Here is a 20,986-nt window from a genome sequence, read left to right as displayed (position 1 = left end):
TTGAACTATAACTATAACTATAACTATAATAGTTATATATATATAACTATTGAATATATATATATATATATATATATATATATTGAACTATAACTATAACTATAACTATAATAGTTATATATATATAACTATTGAATATATATATATATATATATATATATATATATATATATATATATATATATATATATATTCAATAGTTCCGGTATTTGATGATTCAACAATTTCATGCTGCCGTAAAGCACGTGCGCCACCGTTGATCGCGGCTGATTATAATAATTTATCCAGTCCCTCCATCCCAACCCCCGATCATTAGGTTAAATATAGCAAGCTAATTTAGTGTTTTCAAATATGATAAGGCGGTCCCAAAAAACTGCATGATGCCAGTAGCGCAACATGAAATTTGTTATGGCGGGAACTGCCCAGTGCCAGCCTTCTCCGCAATGCCTCCGCAATGCAGGCCCGTACGCCATACACGCTGCTCCTTCGTCGTCTGCAACAGCTCTTCGCGGCGAGACACAGAAGATAATACTCACAGCCCATGCAGGGGATACGTAATAAAGAAGAGCATTACTTACGTGGCTAATGCACTCAGATTGAAAATATGGCCCCAGCTGTTATTTTGTTGGATTTTCGAGCGTGCAGCCGGAAGTGCCCGCTTTCAAAAGTGTGTGTGGGAAGGAGTGGAGGGGGGGGGGGTCAAATGGCATACTTTTCTCCTCCACTTATGACAATGGGGAAGGGGGGGGAGCGCAAGTGCTACTCCTGCTCCCCGGTAAATACGCCTGTGCCCGCCATGGCAAGATGAAAACCGCTTGTGACCGCACGGACGTGGTGGTACAGCTGCCAGATGGAGTGATGCGGTGATAATAAATAATTTTTTATTGTAGATGCACGCAGCGGTCAGCGCCCACCGTAGCCGGGCGCAGCCACGAAACCCGCCTGCTGCTGTCCTTGCTGCTGGAACTTGCCGGCCGAGTGCTGGTTGAAGCCGCCCTGAAAGCCTCCCGTGCCCGAGCCGTATCGATTGAAGCTGGTCTCCTCGAATCCCATCTCGGTGCGGTAGCCTTTGGTCTCGCGGAATCCCTGCACGTTCTTGTACTTGTCCTGTCCCTCGAAGGCCTGGCTGCCCTGGTTGAAGCCCTGCGCGGCCTGTTGGTAGCCGTGCTGTTGGCCGCCCTCCACATGGCCATAGTGGGCGCCGCCCAGCGGCACCTGGTGCCCGCCGTGGTTGTGCTTGTGGCCTCGTAGAAGAGAGCCGATCCGGCTGGGCCGTTTGTTGTGCAGGTGCCTGAGCAGTTTGCCCAGGGTTCGCCCTTCGACGCCTTCCTCCTGACCGGCCTCTGCGGCGGCAGGAGAGGGTGGCGCTGGCTTTACGGGGTCGGCGGCTTCCGACCAGCAGGCGACTGCGGCCACGAGGGCAACCATAAGAACCTACAATACACGTAGCGTATTTAGTCAATTGCAGGTGGTCCCACAGAGTGCCAATTTGGCCCGGTTTGTACATATACAGGGTGTCCCAACTTAAACGATTAAAACTCCCAAGATTTAAAAAAAAACGAAGCCGTTTATGGCTAGGCTTCCGTGCATTTTTCGTGAGCGTGTGCAAAAACCGTGGGCCAATCCCGAAGATGGTGGTGAAAGGGTACAGGCGCAATCGCACATACCCCTGTAGAACTCCGGGTGGTGGGCTCCGGGACCTGTGAGTCGCCTTTGAACTACCCTCGTCACACCTGGGACCAAATGAGGTCCCAGGCACAAGGGTAAGAGCAGAACTATTTTTAGTACGCGATTTACAAACATCATAATCATTGGGTTACAAAAACCAAGGCGATAACAAGCTAAATGTGTATACAATAAAATCCAAACAGAATGTCTAAAAGAATGTACTTAGTAGTGTTAGTAATTCAAAGGTTAAAACTGGAAAGCTGTAAACAATAATTCTCTTAAAAAACTATAAACATATAAGATGGGCCAATAGGGGTTACTACGATCGGATGTTGGCCCAAAAGGCCGACCCGCGTCGGCCATGTCTACGTTCGCACCGCACTCTCTTCGTCGGCACTCCATGCGTTTGCGTATCTAGTTTCCTTTCTTTCGGCTGTGCTGTGGTGGCGGCCCCGTCGAAACGTTCACCAGGGAGCCTATACACACAAGCGCTGTTTTAGCGTGGTGACACCCTTTGTAAGGGTACTTGCCGCCGCCAGCGGGTTAAAGTTTCTGACAAATTATAAGATGTGGGCGACAAAATGGCGAAAGACCAGCCGACAGACCATGTTTCCCGCAACCCTCGGTGACAGGAAACTCGGGAAACTAAAAAAAAAAAAGAAATTTTAAGATAAACTTTGGCTTCAGCAGCCAGAGACATAAAGCATATCTGAGCGCAATACACGGCACGTCTATGTTTTAGTTTAACAGGCTAGTAACCACAGTCTTTATTACAACACACTTCGAAAAACACCCTTCATGTATTACGTACAAGTGGAAGGCAACGGCAGTGCTTCATTGAGTTCAAATTCTTGGCGTGAGATAATACTGCCACGAGCACGCTACCGTGCCTTATAACTTGGCGCTGTATATGTGTCGCACGACATGCAATAGAAAAAAAAGAAGTTTGATGTGTTAAAATAAAAGGAAAATGCGTTTAGTACATTAAAGATGTATGCAGGTTTCGTGTGAACATCGGTATAAAACTAATAAAAGAAATTTAATTGATCGCGTGCCAGCATGGGTACATCAGAGCATGACAAAAAATAACAGGAATGCGTTATGACTTCTAGCGAGATTGGGGACCAGTATGGCTGATCACCAAATTTGGCGGTAAAACTCTACGGCCGTGGCATTTTATCACCACACACAGGCAGTGGCGTAGCCGTGGGATGCGATAACGGCGTCATTTCTGCCTGACCGCCTACGCGACTTCATGTGGCGCCTAAGGTGGCAAATGCTTCCAACTCGTGACAAGCTAGAGCGGTGGGGCGTAGTCCCATCTTCGCTGTGTCCCAATTGGCCCCTTCAAAAATCCAATAAACGTGTGCTGCTGCAATGCGTCGTTGCCAGATTATTTTGGAGGGCCGTGCATACCGGTTTTCGTGGCCTTGGAGTTAACCGCTTTATTACATCTGGTCGCTTCTCACGTGGCCGCGTTGCGAGACATTTAATTGCTGCGGAGGCCTTTTGTCCATGGCGTAACCGGTGCGAGGCAATTGCCGTGGGGCATCGTCGCAGCGCTCTGTTTCCACTGCTGGGGAGGCTCTACTTTGAGCTACTGTCGTTTCTGTCCTGTCAGAGGAGTTATTCTTCTTTGGGGAATGAGAGTTCCTTCGACAGCGGTCATGCCGTTTCCTGTCAGTGGCAGATGGACGCGTAAGGCTTAATTTTGGACCAGCCTGGTTCTTGTAGCCAGGCCATCAGAAGTATTCATTGAATGTGCATAGAATACAGGTGCCTGTGATTTCTGTGTGTGTGTGCTCTCGTATAATTGAATATTTTTGTATATACGCATTTCATAGCATCACTTCAAAATTATGTAAAGTGCCCCTGTCACATCATCAGTGTACATAACCATTGTGTAGACAGTATATATTGAACATAATTTTATACATGTGACAATTAGTTTATGTGTAACTATGCCTTTCCGTGGGTATGTGGTTATATGTTAGTGAGTGAGGACTCGGACACTACTTTGAAAACATGCCATCTATACAGTGCTTCGTTTTGTATATATGTTATCGTTCTGGTGGAATTGTGCCGTGATTGTCACTCAGTGTTCGTATCATCTCTTGTTGAAATAAAGTTTTTCTAAATACAAATAACGGTCCAAATTTTGGTGTTGTCACCACCCTGAAACGGGCCTTGCATGTAGGTTCCCTAAAGATCACACGTGGCTAGTTTCCTGCGGCTTCTCGGCGCGGCGGTCCTGTCGTCCACGCGAATGACAAAAATTTGGAGGACGCTTAAGCTTCACCTTTACTAGTGGAACGCGATAGCATTCAAAGGTCCCTGACTGCTTCTCACGCTTCCCGGCAACTGCAGCGTACGTAACCGTAATGTTTACGGGGAAACGCTCGCGGCGAACGCTATGCACGAAGACGGGCTTTCTGTTCGAAACGCGGCCTCTTGCATGGGCCGCGATGCGGTGGAGGCGGGCGCCATCTGGAAGTCTTTCAAGGGAGCGGACGCGCCGGCGTGCGCAGATGGCGGACGCCGTCTCTGGTCTGTGCTTTGTAGAAACGCTGGAAAAGAGGTTTGAGCTTTCGCGTAACAGGATTATGTTTTCTCGTATATTCAAATTACGCTCCAAGAGCTATCATGTCTGTAGGTTGTGTGTAAGTCGTAGTTTACGTTTGTTACACGTATTTTACCTTGAGAAATGCAATTATTTCAATGAATTCCTTGCGTCACATGAACACATGTGTTCACATGTGTGGTACGAAAATCTTTTTACCGATGCGACACCGGACGCCGACGCCAGCTTTTCTACGACACGGGCTCCTTAACGCTATCACGTTAATAAATGTGTGTGCGTACCTTTCGTGACGATTACCACCGATCGAGACAATAAATGAGTTCGTACCTTTGTTCAAAATTCTTAACTTAAGTTTATCCAGCGTTTCCTTGCCTTCTCACGTCACCTATTCACTATCCCCCCACCCCTTGTGAGTGGCAAGGTCACTCGTTTCGCGACTACGTCGGTTCTACCCATTCTCTGCCTCCTCTCTCCCCTCCTTTCTTACATTATATCTAGCTTCCGTCTGGACTTGCACGTTAGTAGAAAGGTAAGCGCTTGCTTAGGGGGTCACGGATAATTACAGCTGTCAAAAGACTAATGTGGTGACGACTCGAGAGCTCCAAAGGGCATTGTGAACATTCGACGCGGTGCGGTCCAAACGATTTCCTCGCGTCTCTTTTCTTCTCTACCACACTCCTGACTGAACCACCCCCCGACGCCATAGGCCGGACAGCAGCAGCCACAGCAGCAGCAGTAGAAAAGTCGAAGGAAAAGGTAAAGGAAGCTTCGTTTAAAAATTCCCAGTACAGCTTTCTGTCACTCAATATGTGCTACATAAATGTGTTTTTCCGAGCGTGAAAGAAGCCCGCGAATACATGCAAAGTGCCCCGAGCGGGCTTCTTTCACGCCCGCAAAAAACACATTTATGTAGCACGTACTGAGCAACAGAAACTTGTATCGGGAGTTTTTCATGTTGCTCTACTAATTTCTCATTGACACTTTTCATTTAATTATAATATTTGAGAAGCTGCTTATTAACTAAGCATAATTATGTAATTAGGCGGAATGCAAGAATATGAATGAATGGATGTATGGTGTTTATTGGCGCAAGGGCCAGGTATGGCCAAAGAGCGCCAGGTCCGTGGTGATGAGTTCGCAATGTAGTTATGAGTTCTTTGAGGTGGATGTGACATGGCTGTAAAGGGGCCTTAAAAATAGTCACTCTAGAGTGCGTAAAATCTATCTGTAATAAGATTATTTCAGGGTCCCTTTAAAGGGACCCTGAAACGATTTTGACGATTTTCTACAAACGTACTGAGCCGTTAGAGTAGGTCCTTCTGATCATTAATTGACACATCTAAGTGCTCCGCGTAAAGCGTGTAATTTATTATAAGGCTTTAAAAATGCACATCGCTGCCGATCGCAGCACACTGCTCGGCGGAATTTTAAGCCGCCCCTACCCATATGACCGAAATCACCCATATGACGTCAGTGGGGCGAGCTATCCGATTGGCTGACTAGGGCGCGTGATCAATAATTTTTCCAACTTTATGGTAAACAAATGATGCTTGTAATAGTTGGGATGTTAGTTAATTTGTTTTTATAAAAAGAAAGTGACATAAAGAGAATGCACAAGAACAATTTTTCAGTACACTTAAGCACTTCCGGCACATAGCAAGTGTCGTCTGCTTGTGTTACAACGTGCTCCGTCTTTGACAAGAGCTCCGCCGTCAGTGTCGGTTTGTCTTTTCGCGAGCGCTATGATTCGACTTTGTTGCGTTGTGGACTGCAAACGTACCGACTGGCAATATGTCAAACTGCGACATCGTGTCCCTCTGCAAGCCAGTAGACGAGCGGACTGGCTGCAGCGCATCGGACTGCCGCTATCCGATCCGCGCCAGGATTTGTGCGATTGCGGCCGTCACTTTACACCGGAAGAACGCAATAGCGTTTCGCGAGTCCGGTATTAGGGTAAACGCAAGCGCGAGGGGACAGGCCCTGGCCGTGTCCCCTTGCTTGTCGTTCAGGGGATGAACAGACGCGCAAATGTGAATGGTCTGCACGGTGCAGCCACCTGGTGGCATAGAGCTCAACCACACACAGTAGCAGTAACAAAATGTATTCTTCTTTGCTGCTGGTGTAAATTTTTCGCAGGAGTGTAATCGTTAACATGTTGTTTTTGTAAATGTTTAAAATATTTTACACTTGGTTAGAGCAATATTAGCTCTTTCTTTGGCTGGTTAAGCTCTGCGGCAACGGGTGGCTGGACCGTGGAGACCGATCAGGCAGCTCACGTACGTCTACGCTAAAGTTCCTTCATCAGCTTGAGTTTATGCCTTCACCGTTCCGTCGAAATATTCAGGTAGTGTGTGATTAACGGAATACCAGACACCTTTGGCGATACGACAGAATGCTCGCAACGCAGGCGGCTTCGATAGCTCTCCCTTGAGGTCGACGGCCAAGCGGCTAGCGGAGAGGTTTCTCGCGGGCGGGGGCGGGCTCCAAAACAACCGGAAGTGGACGATGTGACGTCGCATCGTGACGCAGAACCAGTGAAGGCGGAGCTTAGCCCCGATCGCTCGGCGAACGAGTTGAGGAGGAAAAGCATGGCTAGGGAGGAGGGTAACTTGTAATTGCTTGTAGCTCCATTAATACGTAACGCTTCATTTAAAATGTGGTGCGAATGTTCTACTTAAGCTGTACCCTACGCGTCTACAAAATTTGTCCGAACCGTTTCAGGGGCCCTTTAAGAAGGGCTTCAAGTCTGTGGCAAGGACCGAAGCAGTAGCATGCAATGAAATTGATGTGGCCATCTGGTCCGCTAGAACGTTACCCTCGATGCCCCTATGGCCAGGCACCCAGCATATTAATCACATGTTGGTTAGATATATATGCTTTACACAGGACGGAATAGTGTTAATTAGTTACTGGTTTTTGTGCTTACAGAATTACATCAAGGCCTTCACAACACTTAGGGAGTCCGTATATATAACTGGTTTTTGGAGTTTTGATTTTCTTATATGCTTCACTGCCGACAATAGTGCGCAGGCTTCAGCCATAAAGATACTTGTTTCCGATGCAATACATCGGATTCCGAGAAGGATGGACCGACGGCTGCATAGGACACTCCGGCTTGTGACTTGGAAGCATCAGTGTAGAACTCTGTGCACGACTGCTTATACTGAAGTTCTTGGAAATGCATTCGGATTTCGACCTATAGCACGTGCTTTGTAATTTTTAGAAAGGATACGTCACCTGCCACTCGGAAGGAGGTAAAAGCTTGGTTAGGTGCATTAAGCGATGTTCGAGGAGTGGGACTTGCATTTCATCGCTAAGCTCCTTCACACGCAGCGAGAAAGGCTGTCTTATGGAGGGACGATTGCGGAAAAGTCTAGCACACGCCATGTCGGTAATGTTATTAAAACATGGATGTTCAAGGTTAGAGTGCACTTTAAGGAAATACGTAAAATTGATATATGATCGACCACTCATTCTATTCGGCATATAAGCTTTCAATCCGGCTCGTTCTGAAAGCGTCAGTGGCTAAGCGGATACCTAGATGGTGGACAGGATCTAACATCTTTAGCGCGCTCAGGGCGGCAGAGTTATATACTACGGCACCATAATCCAATCATGACTGAATTAGGCTCTTGTAAAGATTCATTAAACACTTTCTGTCACTACCCCATGTAGTCTGAAATATAAGTTTCAATAAGTTCATTGTTTTTAGACATTTTTCTTTAAGATATTTAATGTATGGCATGAAAGTGAACCTATAGTCAAGTATAACACCTAGAAATTTGTGCTCTTTGTTGACTGGTATTTGTTGTCCACACAGTTCTAAGCAAGGATCCAGAACCAGGACTCTCTTTCTTGTAAAAAGAACGCAAGAACTTTTGTGAGGATTGATTTTAAATCCATTTTTCTCTGCCCACTTTGACACTTTGTTCAAGCCATGCTGTACCTGTCTCTCGCACACTGCGAGGTTACAGAATTTGAAACCTATTTGAATGTCGTCCACGTAGACGGAATAAAAAATGGTCGGTGGTAATGAAGCACGAAGTGTTGTCATCTTAACAATAGAGAGTGTGCAGCTGAGCGTGCCTCCCTGGGGTACACCAGTTTCCTGTATAAAAGGACGTGATTGTACATTGCCGATTTTTACTTGGAATGTACGATTGGACAAATAGCTTTCTATTAGATTTAGCATATTACCATGAATGCCCATTTCTGACAAGTGTCTCAAGATTCCGTAGTGTCACGTTGTGTCGTATGCCTTCTCCATATCGAGGAATATGGATAAGAAAAACTGTTTGTGTACAAATGCGTCGCGGATATTTCCTTCAATACGTACAAGATGATCGGTTGCGGAGCACCCTTGTCTGAGGCCACACCGATAGGGATCAAGCATTTTGCTCAGTTCAAGGAAATGGATGAGTCGCCGATTAATCATTTTTTCAAATACATTACAAAGGCAACTTGTGTGGGCTATGGGGCGGTAACTTGCCACAAAGGAAGGGTCTTTGACTTGTTTCAAAACAGGGACCACAATGGCTTCTTTCCATGCGGTTGGAAGGTATCCTACAGCCCAAATAGTGTTGAGAAGTGCGAGTAGTGTAACTTGCGTGTCATTGTGTAAGTTTTTGATCATTTCATACATGATTCTGTCAGATCCCGGTGCAGAGCTCTTGCCATGCGATCAAGGCAGCTCTCAACTCGGCAATACTAAAAGGACGATTGTATGGCTCATTATGTCGGCATTTTCTTATGTATGGCTTGCATTCTTCTATGGGTTCATATTTGAGAAAGGATTTTGAATAATGGGTTGAACTTGACACGCTCTCAAAGTGCTCCCCAAGTGAGTCTGCCTGATCTTTCAGAGTATCGCCTTGTGTGTTTACCAAAGGGAGTGAATATGTTTGTCGCCCTCTTATCCTATTAACCCTGTTCCAGACTTTGGCCTCATCTGTATACGAGTTGATACCCGATAAAAACTTCTGCCAACTCTCTCTTCTGGCCTGTCAGTGCGTTCTCCTGCCTTGGGACTTTACTTTCTTAAAGTTGATAAGATTCTCTGCAATGGGAGAAGCGCGTAGCAACCCCCATGCTTTGTTCTGTTTCCTACGAGCATTCCTACATTTGTTGTTCCACCACGGGACACGCCGTTTGTATGCCAAGCCACTTACTTCAGATATGCATTTCGATGCGGCATCTATAATGAATGCTGTAAAATACTCCACAGCAGCATCAATTCCTAACGAAGACATGTGAGCCCATGAGATAGTAGTGAGATTTCGGAAGTTCTCCCAATCGGCTGTATCAATCTTCCACGTAGGAGCCTGTGGTGGATATTCATTTTCGTTATGTGTTCTTAGCAGTATGGGGAAGTGGTCGCTCCCGTAGGGATTGTTGGTAACTTCCCATTCAAGTTCAGGCAGTATTGACGGGGAAACTATGCTAAGGTCAATTGAAGAAAAGGTTTTGTTTGCAAGACAGTAATATATGTGGGTTCCTTCTTATTCAGAAGGCACGCACCAGAAGAAAAAAGGAACTGTTCAACAAGACGCCTTGCGCATCTATACGAGAGTCGCCCCACAGGCAGGTGTGCGCATTGAAATCGCGAAGAACAACATAAGGTTCTGGCAATTCATCTATAAAGGACTGAAATTCATGTTTGTTTAATTTGTAATGTGGGGGTATGTAAAGCGAGCAAATGGTGATGAGTTTGTTTAGGAGAACAACTCGAACCACCACTGCTTCAAAGGGCGTGTTTGCAACTGTAAACGTTGACACGCAATGCTTTTATGAATAACAATGGCAACACCGCCCGATGATGCGATAGCATTATGGCGATCTTTGCGAAACGTAACATACTGTCGGAGAAAGTTTGTGTGTTTTGATTTTAAGTGTGTTTCCTGTAAACACAGCACTTTTGGATTGTGTTCGTGGATAAGTTCTTGCACATCATCGAGGTTTCTAAGAAGACCTGTGATGTTCCATTGAATGATTTGTGTATCCATATTGAAAGTAAGTTGGTGCTGTGTGTACAGAAACAGAAGTGATGCCTTAGATTACAGAGCTCTTTGCAGGCCCTGTAACGGGGGTTTTGTTTGTTCTGGAGCGTTCGAGGGAGTCTCGCCGCTCCTTAGGCGCTTGGTGCGCCGTGGGGATTGGTGTAGTGTCCATTGCCTCCTGTGAGGCGCCGGACGCGCGCTCTTGCGAGCGAGAAGTTATCCGAGAGATTCCCGCCTTGGACGGCAAGACCCCTGCGCCCACCAGCCCGGAGGTCGATGGGGCTGCCTTTGGGTCTGAGCTGCGCCGGCTGTTGCCAGCGCTGGAAGGGGCCGGGGAGGTTGGGGCAGCCTTGGCTGCGCCCACCTTCGGGGCCGCTATCGGTCCTGCGGGATCGCTGTGTGTAGCGCAGGTTGCCGCAGATAACTTTTGTGAAGCCGGCAACCCAAGGGTAGCCTGGCCTGTTTGCTGGTTGGATCGAGTAGTCTTACCTACTTCCACCCTGGGGGCAGGAGCCAAAGGTGCCAGCTCGCTGCGCGCGGGCTGGGCACTTGGCATTGGCTGCTGCGACGCTGCCCCCCGACGCGCCGCATCAGCATAAGGTCTGCTGTGGAAAGGTGGGCATCTTTTACGGGCTTCTTTAAACGAGATGTTTTCTTTGACTTTGAGCGTAATTCCGTCTTTTTCTTTCTTCCATTTCGGACAGGAGCGTGAGTAGGCTGGATGGTCACCACTGCAGTTCACACAGTGAGGTGTGCCACTGCAGTTGTCGGAGGGGTGGCCCTGGCCTCCACACTTTGCACAAGTTATTTGACCACGACAGCTCTGCGAGCCATGGCCGAACCTTTGACATTGGAAACACCGTCTAGGGTTGTGGATATATGGTCGGACAGTTAGCCTTATGTATCCTCTTTCAATGGTTTCCGGCAGAACGCTAGATGCAAATGTTAGGACAAGGTGTTTGGTGAGAATTTCTTTGTTGTCCCGTCTTAGGATAATACGCTTTACATTGATTACATTTTGGTATTTCCACCCTTCCAAGAGTTCAGCTGCAGTCTAATCCTGGAGGTCTGCCGCTGACACGATTCCGCGTGAGCTATTCATTGTTCGGTGTTGTATAACAGAAACAGGTATGTTACCAAATGTCACAAGGCTGCCTAGCTTCTCGTACTGATGTTTCTGAGGGATCTCAAGAAGGTCTCCGCTAGCCATTTTCGTTACTTTATAACCTGACCCTATGGCTTCGGTTAAAGATTTTGCAACTATGAAAGGAGAAATGAATCTGGCCTGTTTTTCAGAGTTCTCGCTGTGTACAACATGGTATTTCGGATAGGTCTCTCTTGTTCGGTTGAAGCATGTGGTTAGGTCATCGGTGCGTCCCCTCTTTTGAGGGTGGAGATGAAGTATGCGGGGAAATGGCGATGTTCCCATAGTACTTCGGTTTTTTTTCGGCAGCAATGGCGGCCCCCCACCACGGAGCCCAACTTGGGGACGCTGCAGCACTTAACGGGTAAGGCTGCAGGCTCCACTCCAACCGTACATTGCCACTATAACCTAATATATTGTACTCAAGGGAGGGCACATACACAAGGTTAACCCTAGCCGCCTAGGAAAATCGGGAAGTGGCGGAAGAGAAGAGATGAAAGGACAGTAAAAGAAAGAAGATAGGAAAAAAAAAGGTTGAAGAGACGGACAGGAAAAGGCGACTGCCGATTTCCCCCGGGTGGGTCAGTCCGGGGGTGCCGTCTACGTGAAGCAGAGGTCAAAGAGGTGTGTTGCCTCCGCCGGGGGGCCTTAACGGTCCGAACAGCCGGCATCGGCTCAACCCCCAGGATCCCCCTTTCCCTGGACACGGCTAAGCTGCGCACGGCTACACGCGGGAGGGTCCAACCCTCATGTGCTCGGGTGCAGACGCCCCTGTGGGGGGAATGCAAAAATAATCTGAGTATCTCCAAACGACGGCAGACAACATTACCTTGGTTCTGTCCAGCTACGTGACATTTGCGTATTTTCAAATCTTGGTGCATGATAGCTGGAACACCCTTTATATACGAGGCCGAATCAGAGTCTGCCCCTATTTTTTTTAGACAAATTACGGCTGTAAATGCGAATTCCCAGCTGTGGACCTTTCTTAGATCGGCCCGGCCTTATCTGCCGCTAGCTCCGCGGCACAGCGCTGCTGTCAGTTGTTGAAGATGTTGGTTGTGTTTCACACGTCCACAGCGTACGAGCAACGAAGTGTGATTCGTTTTCTACGAAGCAAGGGGCGAACGCCCATCGAAATCCACAGAGAAATGCAGCCCATGTAAGGGTAAACGTGTCTGGCTTTCAGAAGTGTGAAGTGGTGGTATTGTGAGTTCGTAAAAGGCCGTGAAGACTTGCATGACAATGAGCGTTCGGGGAGGCCGCGTGCGTCGCTGACTGACGACAGGGGTATCTCAAATTTTGTGTTGCGATGGGACAAATGGGGTCTGAACTGGTGTGGGGACTATGTGGAAAAAATAGCGTAAGGTACGTAGAATAGTACGTTATATTTGTAATTACCTGTATGTACCTTATTTTGGCTAATAAAGAAATAGGGGCAATCACTTTCTGATTCGCTCTCGTATATACTTGGGCGAAGAAACGGCGCTCTTGAGCAAGACAATAGGAGGTGTCACTCACGAGCGCTGCTTCCTCTTCTCCTGTTCAAAAGCGCAGTTTTTACACCCAAATCTAGGTGCTCCAGCTGTTTATAAGCAGACTCTAATCACCGGTTTCCCAGTTTAAGGCTGCTTTTTAGCACCGCAACCTTAGTAGGCAAATGCGTTTGGTCAGCGGCCGGTATGAGCTTCAGTGATAAATATCAAAACACCTTGGGTGTCCTGAAGGCTTTGCAGAGATGTTGAGTCTTAAAGCGTCGAACCTTAACCGGAACTGAATGCCGAACCGAAGCGTGTGCCGCAATTTTGGAAATGAGCCTGAACCGGCACAAAACAGAGGAATCGTACGTACCGGCACCGCTTCATAACTGGTTCATAACGGTTCAGAAAAAACAAAGCAACCGTTACGAAACTGTTTGGCGCGCTGTTCTGAACGTCTTTTCAGAAAATTGCATTTGTCCCAGCGCCCCTTGGTTTCGCCTATTGAATCTTCAGGTCAGGTCAGGTCAGGTCAGGCCAGGTCAGTTTATTTCCTTAAAGGCCCCTTTATCAGGAGTGTTACATAAGGGGTGGGGTACATCTTCTAACAAAAATTCAACGTGATAACAGACGAAACATTTGAAAAGTGGTAGATACTTTGTGTAAACAAGTGCATACTCGTGTCAAATTGTCAATTAGAATAAGAAAGCAACAGTTAATTTGGCCGAAGAGAAGAAACAGTGGCAATGGACAACTCATTTCAGTAACTAGTGGAACATTTGGAAAAAGGTAGATACATTGCATACAATCAAAAACGTATGGTAGATGATGAATTTGTACAAAAAGATAATTACTTTGACAAAATAGAAGCAACCTCTGCAATGAACACATGGTGATTATTTGTATATACAACATGGTGGGGAAGGGCATTCCAGTCAGTTGCTGTTCGCGACTTGAACCGGTAAATTGAACATTCCATCGGCCGTAGTGAAAATATCAAAATGTTTCTGCATATGACATACTTTTTTCGAAGGAAAGTTATGTTCGGCGTACAAAGATGCTCAATGACCAGGCTTTGCAATCGAGTGCGATATATTAGAAAGCATCGACGCACGCGATTCGATTGCTTTTAGCTGTTCGTAAGACCTAAACTTCATATCGTATTTTATTAAATATTTTAAAAAATATATATTTTAGACTGATTGCAGGGAGGAATATAATCTGATAACCCTTCACAATATATTGAAATGAATTTAATTGAAAAACGTTTATTGTGTAAGGAAAGGGTTGTGGAAGCAGTGGGCGGGGCCCTATAGTCCAGGGCTCCACTGGCCTCACCAGCCCGCCGTGCTTGGTCGAGGAGTGCCTCTTGGGCCTCCTTTTCCTCGCTGGAGAGCCAGGTCTCCCAACGCTCCGTTCTGCATTTTTGCGCCGGAATGTGAGGCCTATTAATTTTGGGTGTCCTGAGCTCGCATTCTCAAGTAATGTGGGCGAGAGTTGGCTGGCCTCGGCACCACGGGTGAGTGCCTACGCATGCGGAGGGTGGCATGGCCGTAGGTGCAGGTATGTCTTTGTCTGCAGACGGTGCCACTCATACACTTCCCTCACACCTCACTGAGGATGTGGCAGGGGGTAGCCGAAGCCGTTGATGTTCTACTGTGATTTATTTCCGCTACGCTGTGTGCGCTGGTCTCTTCCTTACTCAGTGTTTGCCCGTTCAGTTGGTACAGAACCCGATCGCAGTACAACTATAGGATCGGCAGAGAATCGAATAGATTGAACGGTATACTCTCACTGTCACATTAAAGCGGCGGCGAAAGGCGAGATGGCAGCACGACCAGTCTCGACTAAGAGAATGGAATCAGCTTAACCGAGAGCGCACGATGATCGATCGTCGTCAACGCTTTATCGCGGTTTCGCCGCTTAAGTTAGCGATCTCCGACCGCCAATGTCTCCTTGTTCAGTCCTCGCCATCATCGGTTCTACGACGCTGTTTAAAATGGAACTCTGGAAAAGTTGGCGCAGGAAAAGTTATCGAAACTAGTCGGGTTAATTGTCTCGCGGGTTCCTTTAGAATTAGAGGTGTTCGAATAGTGAAATTACCACATCGAATACGATTATGTGGGGAAAAACGACCCCCCAATGTGGAATACCGAATATTTTGTCATTTCTAAACAAACATCCCATTGCAGTAATGAAATGCGCGTATACTTGCCACATTATACGACTTCATCATTAGGTACGCGATTTTTAGAGCTGATTCGCGATAGTCGTAACGACAATCATTTCACGATTTTTATAGGGAAAAATCGATTTTAAATGTACGTAAATACAGCCGTTGGCCGAACTTGCACCTCCTGACATTTCGGACCGGCTAGATAATTCGGACGTACCCGCAGCAAGTAAACCCACTGCACATAGCACCAACGTACAACGGCAACCGAAATTTATATCTCCACCGCCTAAATATTTTGTGACTAAACTTCATGAATATTTTAGTTTGTATATGACACAGCCCATCCTATAGCTGCAACTATACAGGATGTCCCAGCTAATTTTAGCCAGAGTTTAAATATACGCAAATGTCACGTAGCTGGACAGAACCAACGTAATGTTGTTTACCGTCGCTCGGAGATACTCAAATTACTTTTTTCATTCCTGCTAATTATATAATTAGTATTAATTAATTATTCAGCTTCTCAAATATTATAATTGAATTAAAAGTGTCAATCAGAAAATTCTAGAGCAACATGAAAAATTCCCGATACAACTTTCTGTTGCTCCATACGTGCTACATCAAAGTTTTTTTTTCCGACCGTGAAAGACTCCCGCGAATGCACGCAGAGTGCCTCGAGCGGCCAGTCGCGCGGCAATTTTGCGTGCATTTGCGGGCTTCTTTCACGCTCGGAAAAAAACACTTTGATGTAGCACGTATTGAGCAACAGAAAGTTGTATCGGGAGTTTTTCATGTTGTTCTAGAATTTTCTCATTGAGACTTTTCATTCAATTATCATATTTGAGAAGATTATAAATAATTAATACTAATTATCTAATTAGCAGGAATGAAAAACGTAATTTGAGTATCTCCGAGCGACGGCAAACAATATTACCTTGGTTCTGTCCAGCTACGTGACATTTGCGTATTTTCAAATCTTGGTGCATGATAGCTGGGACACCCTGTACGTAAGCAAGTGCCTGATGACAGCGTCCCTACAGAATCAAGTCTGCGATTGTTCGCCACAGTTTAGGATTTGTTTGCTTAGACTGCAGTACATTTTAAACTCTGAGGTTGGCAGGTTTGAACACGCCGAGAGCATTTCATCATATACACGTGTTGTGCTCGCTGAAGGATGTGGCAGTGTAATACTACTGCACCGCACATGCTTTTAAACGAATGCAAGTATGGTGAGACTAGAAAATAATAATTCGCTTTCCTTAAATCGAGATAACAAACTCGTCGGCTGTCCATGAGCGATGCATATTCCTATTGAATCAATGTGAATTAGTCAACAGAAGTTACCTGCCCCATGCGTTCGCTCAGTGCCCTTGCGTAACAACTGCGCCTCTGCTGCAGTAGAATCCTTCAGAAAAATATTTGCATCAGTTTTCTTCCACTTAAGCTCCAATAAAAAATGTTATTCCTTGTATTTGAATAAAAACGAATATTCTTCGGATGGATAGTGAATTCTCGAATCGAATCGAATAGCAAGAAGTATTCGATTCGTGTTCGAAATTTCCAATATTCGCACACTCCTATTTAGACTGCAGTGTAGCACTTTCTTACTAACAAATGATTAACCATAGCCAAGTAGACGCTGCTAAAGTTCATGAAGTCACGGCAGTGGAAACTCTGGTTTTCTGCCATTAAACCTGCTCTCACGGTAGGAGTGGCAGCTTTTCTATCATAGAAGCGTAATTTATTAACGCAGCTTAACCTGATGTTCATATTTAGTGTAGTATGGGGGGTCATGTGCCGGCTGCTAAGCAAGCACACGACGTCAATTATGGATACTGTCGCAGCTGCCGGCCCTCAATTCTGCAACGCCTGCCTCCGAGCGCGTAGTATCTTCGTTGAGCAGGCAACTCACCGTTGCCTCTCTCGTCAGAATTGTACTTACGCGCCCGTCTCACTCTTTCGCCAGTCTTTTTCTTTTTCTCCCAGCGTTGGCTGCGTTTGAGTACGGCGAATGAAAGTGCTAACGCTGGCTATACTAGACATATATGCTACAAATTTCATAGCAGGAAAGCATAAAGATAATTAGCTGTGGTTGAAATTGAAATGCAGAAAACAATGAGGGAAAAAAGAAAATGAAAGGGGACGAAAAGATAACTTGTCGCCGATGGGAGACAAACCCATAACCACATACGAATATATATATACATATATATATACGGTATTTGGACACTTTCGAAAATTCTTAGCAGTTGCCTGCGGCAGATAGCGGAATTCTTGTTCATGAGGCGGTCTGCTCGAAGCGGCGGACACTACTTGCACAAAAAATTGAAATGCATAATCGACTTTTATGTTTTATGTTTTTAACTCATTACCTTATGTTGCCTTATGTTACCTCACGTTGCAATTTACAAATTCTATCCGTGGAGTTCGCGAGGCGGATCCACTGGGAACGAATTCTCAAGATGACACCAGTTTCAAGATATTAGTTCCCGAACTTTGCGGAGAAATGCATTAGCGTTCCAGCTACTTCTGTGCTTGAATGCATAAAACGACGTTTTGTTAAGAAAGTAACTGAAACGCGAATGCATTTCTCCGCAAAGTTCAGGAATTAATATCTCGAAACTGGTATCATCCTGAGAATTCGTTCCAAGTAGATCCGCCTTGCGAACTCCACGGATAGAATTTGTAAATTGCAACATGGGCTATAAGGTAATGAGTTAAAAACTTAATTGGTAAATGTTTGTTAATTACTCTATTATGCATTTCAATTTTCTTGCCCAAGTTAATGTCCGCCTCTTCGAGTAGACCAGCTCATGAACTAGAATTGTGCTATCTGCCACAGGTAACCTTTAAAACTTCTTGAAGTGCTCGCTGAATCACTCTGCACATGAATGCGTACAAAAGCAAGATACTAGTCAGGGGGTACAGCTAAATTACAATAAAGATAAGATAGCGGACAAAACGCTACATGTTTCTTAATTATCCTGCATGAGCTCAAATATTGAACGACGTCCTTCGTGCAGAGTGCTTGCGTTTCCTTTTGTGTTATCAGTGAATGCCAAGCACCGCAAAATGGTGTCTGTTAAAAAATAATAAACATTTAGTGAGATCATGTCGAAGCTTCAGGCGCCGCAAAGTTCCTTCCAAATTCTGTTCACATTTAGTCTGCTTGTTACTTTCTTACTCTTCCGTTCAAATCTACTTTTAAAGCTGTGGGGCTAGCCACTTTTAAGTGGCCAGCACAGCTGCTTCGCGACTCTAGCCTGCCGGTTTTCGGAGCTATACCAAGTACCAGAAGTGCGAAACTCCCACCGATACTTGCCACCCTAATGCCAGCTCGAAAGCCCTTCTTCCCTAAATCTACTTTAATGCCACTCAATGCCCTATCTGCCTGCAGTGCTGGACATCGCGTTCAGCGCTGGAAGCGGCGGAGAGCTTATGCTAAACCGCCAAGCGAACTCACCGTTCTGCCGTTCATCGTGAAGAGTCCTGCTCGCTGAAGACCAATCCTCGAAGTGCGTTTCTTCGCGCTATTCCCGCGGGCGAGACGGTGTGTTGGACACGTGCCGCATCTTTCATTATAAGCCGTCCGTGTTCGAACCGGTTCGGAAGCGCCGGAGGAAGACCTCCAGGCGCCCCGTCAAGGTCGAATGGTGTAAACGGCTTACTCTCCGCGTCGTATTTTCGCCGCTCCATCCAATCCCCCGAAGAAACATGCGATTCCGCGCGCACCCACGAAGCCACCGGGAACGCTTGCGACAGCACTTCACGTCCCTCACTTGATGGTCTTTGCGCAACAGTTATAGCAGCTCACAGATGGCCTCTCCTCCTCGGACTCTCGTTTTCGCGACACGGTCTGGCGTCATAAACGTATGCGTCAAAACTAAACACGCAGTTTCAACGTCTGAGTCACGATGGGTAACGACGGGTCGCTCGTTTCTTCCGCGGAAGGGTTTTCTTTGAGGACATTCATGGCGTGATGTCTTCTTTCCTGGTAAGAACGAGGCGGAAAACAAGTAAACTTAAGAGCGTACTTTCTTGCGCTTACAAATTGTCACGAAAGCGAGCAGATTGCTTGAAGCAAGAGCGCGGGGTTCATGGGAAAAAGAAAGAAAACGCGCGCGGGGTGAATGGGAAGAGGGGCGTCGTTTGTTTTTTAACTGTAATGTTCAATTTATTCATTTATTTATTTATAGTGCTGCCGCTCACGATTGATAGCGTTAGTATTGCTCAAATTTGAGGCACAATGAAAAAGATACCCGTCTCCACTGTGCAGGATGATTTCCCTTAATGACGCTGACTGGACAGTGCAGCAGCCCTGTCTGTGGCTGATGTAACCTGTTCTCGTACCACCTCCCCCTTTTCTTCCTCAAATTTACCAGGGGCTCCCGATGCTTCTACCCACAGCACAAGCAAAAGCCACGGCATGTCACCCTGTAGCATGGTAGAAGAAAACTTTATTCACCTTCGGCTCTAGTGTGGGACGTCTTTGTGAAGGTGGCGTTCCCTGGTGCTGGAGGGCCGGCGACGATCAGTGCCATCCTTTCGCGTACAGACGCTGTCAGACTTTGCTTCTTCACTCATATTGCCGCACCCTCCGTGGTAACTTAGCAGCAAGGCGTGGCGCTGCTGAGCTCGAGGTCACGGGTTCGATCCCAGCCGCAGCGACCACATTTCGATAGGGGCGAAACGCAGAAGCGCTCGTGTACTCAGGGGCATGTTGAAGAACCCAAGGTCGTCAAAATTAATCCATAATCCCCCCCCCTTCAGCAAGGCTTATAATAATATTGTTGTTCTTGCACATAAAACCCCAGAATTGAGTTATTTGATTAATTCATATCAACGCTTCCTATAGCCTTGCACGCAGCACTCATATTTAATATCGACCCTTTTCGCGGGGCAGTTTGCTCGGAACGAGACGGCGGTTTCCACGGCGCGCTGCACGTTGCCTCTGCGAAAGCGCGCGAGTACGAAGCCATTGCCACCCTACTGCTACTCGCGCAGTAGCAGGGGCAAGCCATTGCCCCTGCTACTGCGCGATCAGCTGTAGGAAATGCAACTGGGTGTTCGCTAATGCACTTTGATCCATTCATGCTGCAAATGCAAAATGTGGAACGGTAGAGAGAAGGTGTGTGCAGTGGTTGGCTGTGAAAATAGTGACCGTTATGTTAAGTATAATGGAATTAATCTGTTCGACCAAGTCCGCGGATCACTGCCACACAAGGGCTGCCTGTGTTGCCGGCCACCCTTCGCGATGCACGGCTTTGCTCGAGGATAGAAAATTCACTCTTCCGTTGTATCTCTAACCTCCAAAGAAAGGACTTTAAACCCGTAACATCGACAAGAGTGAGCACCACTCGTTGCCCATTGACAAAGAGAGTAGCGATGCTTCCTGGCATAGTAAATTTCTCGCATGTTATTTACGCACATCTACCCCATCTCACACGCCCACACTTACGCCCGTTCTATCGACAACCTCTCAAGAATAGCTAAATGGGCGCACACTTCAATCAATACGGCGAAGCACGCGTGATAGCGACTACACCGAATACGCACGAATGTTCATGGCTGAATGTTTCGTGACGGTCCACAGAGTAAGCAAGTGACAAGCGATAATACGTATTCGCTACAAGCTATTACAAAGTACAGAACAGCTATGTTCCAAGCCTTGTGCGCAGCAAGAACAAACCTATTCAACTGAGTAAACCCGCGAGCGATTAGGCAGCAAATAAACAATCAGATAGTGACCGCTCCGAGGAACTTTACTGAGTCATAAACATGACAAGCCGCTGCTTCAGAGTGTTAGCCAAATAAAGAACCAAAAGAAAAACACACGGTTCCTTATTTAATTGATAAGCCGAAAGTTTGAACAGCTTGGCATACATTTGTAGTCCCGCTTCTAGTGCAAGCACCCTATACGCTGCTCGCGCCGTTTGGACGATGCAT

The 20,986-nt window shown here is 46.5% G+C and overlaps 1 protein-coding gene across 1 annotated transcript; it reads right to left on the bottom strand.

The window, feature by feature from the left end:
• Positions 1-864: 864 nt before the first annotated feature.
• On the bottom strand, positions 865-18,646 carry Gbp2 (Growth-blocking peptide 2). Its single transcript, XM_075697749.1, has 2 exons — positions 18,504-18,646; positions 865-1,434 (listed from the first exon to the last, which is right to left on the bottom strand). The coding sequence occupies exons 1-2, from the start codon at positions 18,516-18,518 to the stop codon at positions 904-906; spliced, it is 546 nt and encodes a 181-aa protein (XP_075553864.1). The 5' UTR covers positions 18,519-18,646; the 3' UTR covers positions 865-903.
• Positions 18,647-20,986: the final 2,340 nt, after the last annotated feature.

Source organism: Dermacentor variabilis, chromosome 1 (assembly GCF_050947875.1).
Source record: "Dermacentor variabilis isolate Ectoservices chromosome 1, ASM5094787v1, whole genome shotgun sequence".
In the NCBI taxonomy this organism is placed as follows: Eukaryota; Metazoa; Arthropoda; class Arachnida; order Ixodida; family Ixodidae; genus Dermacentor; species Dermacentor variabilis.
This window is presented reverse-complemented; position numbering and strand designations above follow the sequence as displayed.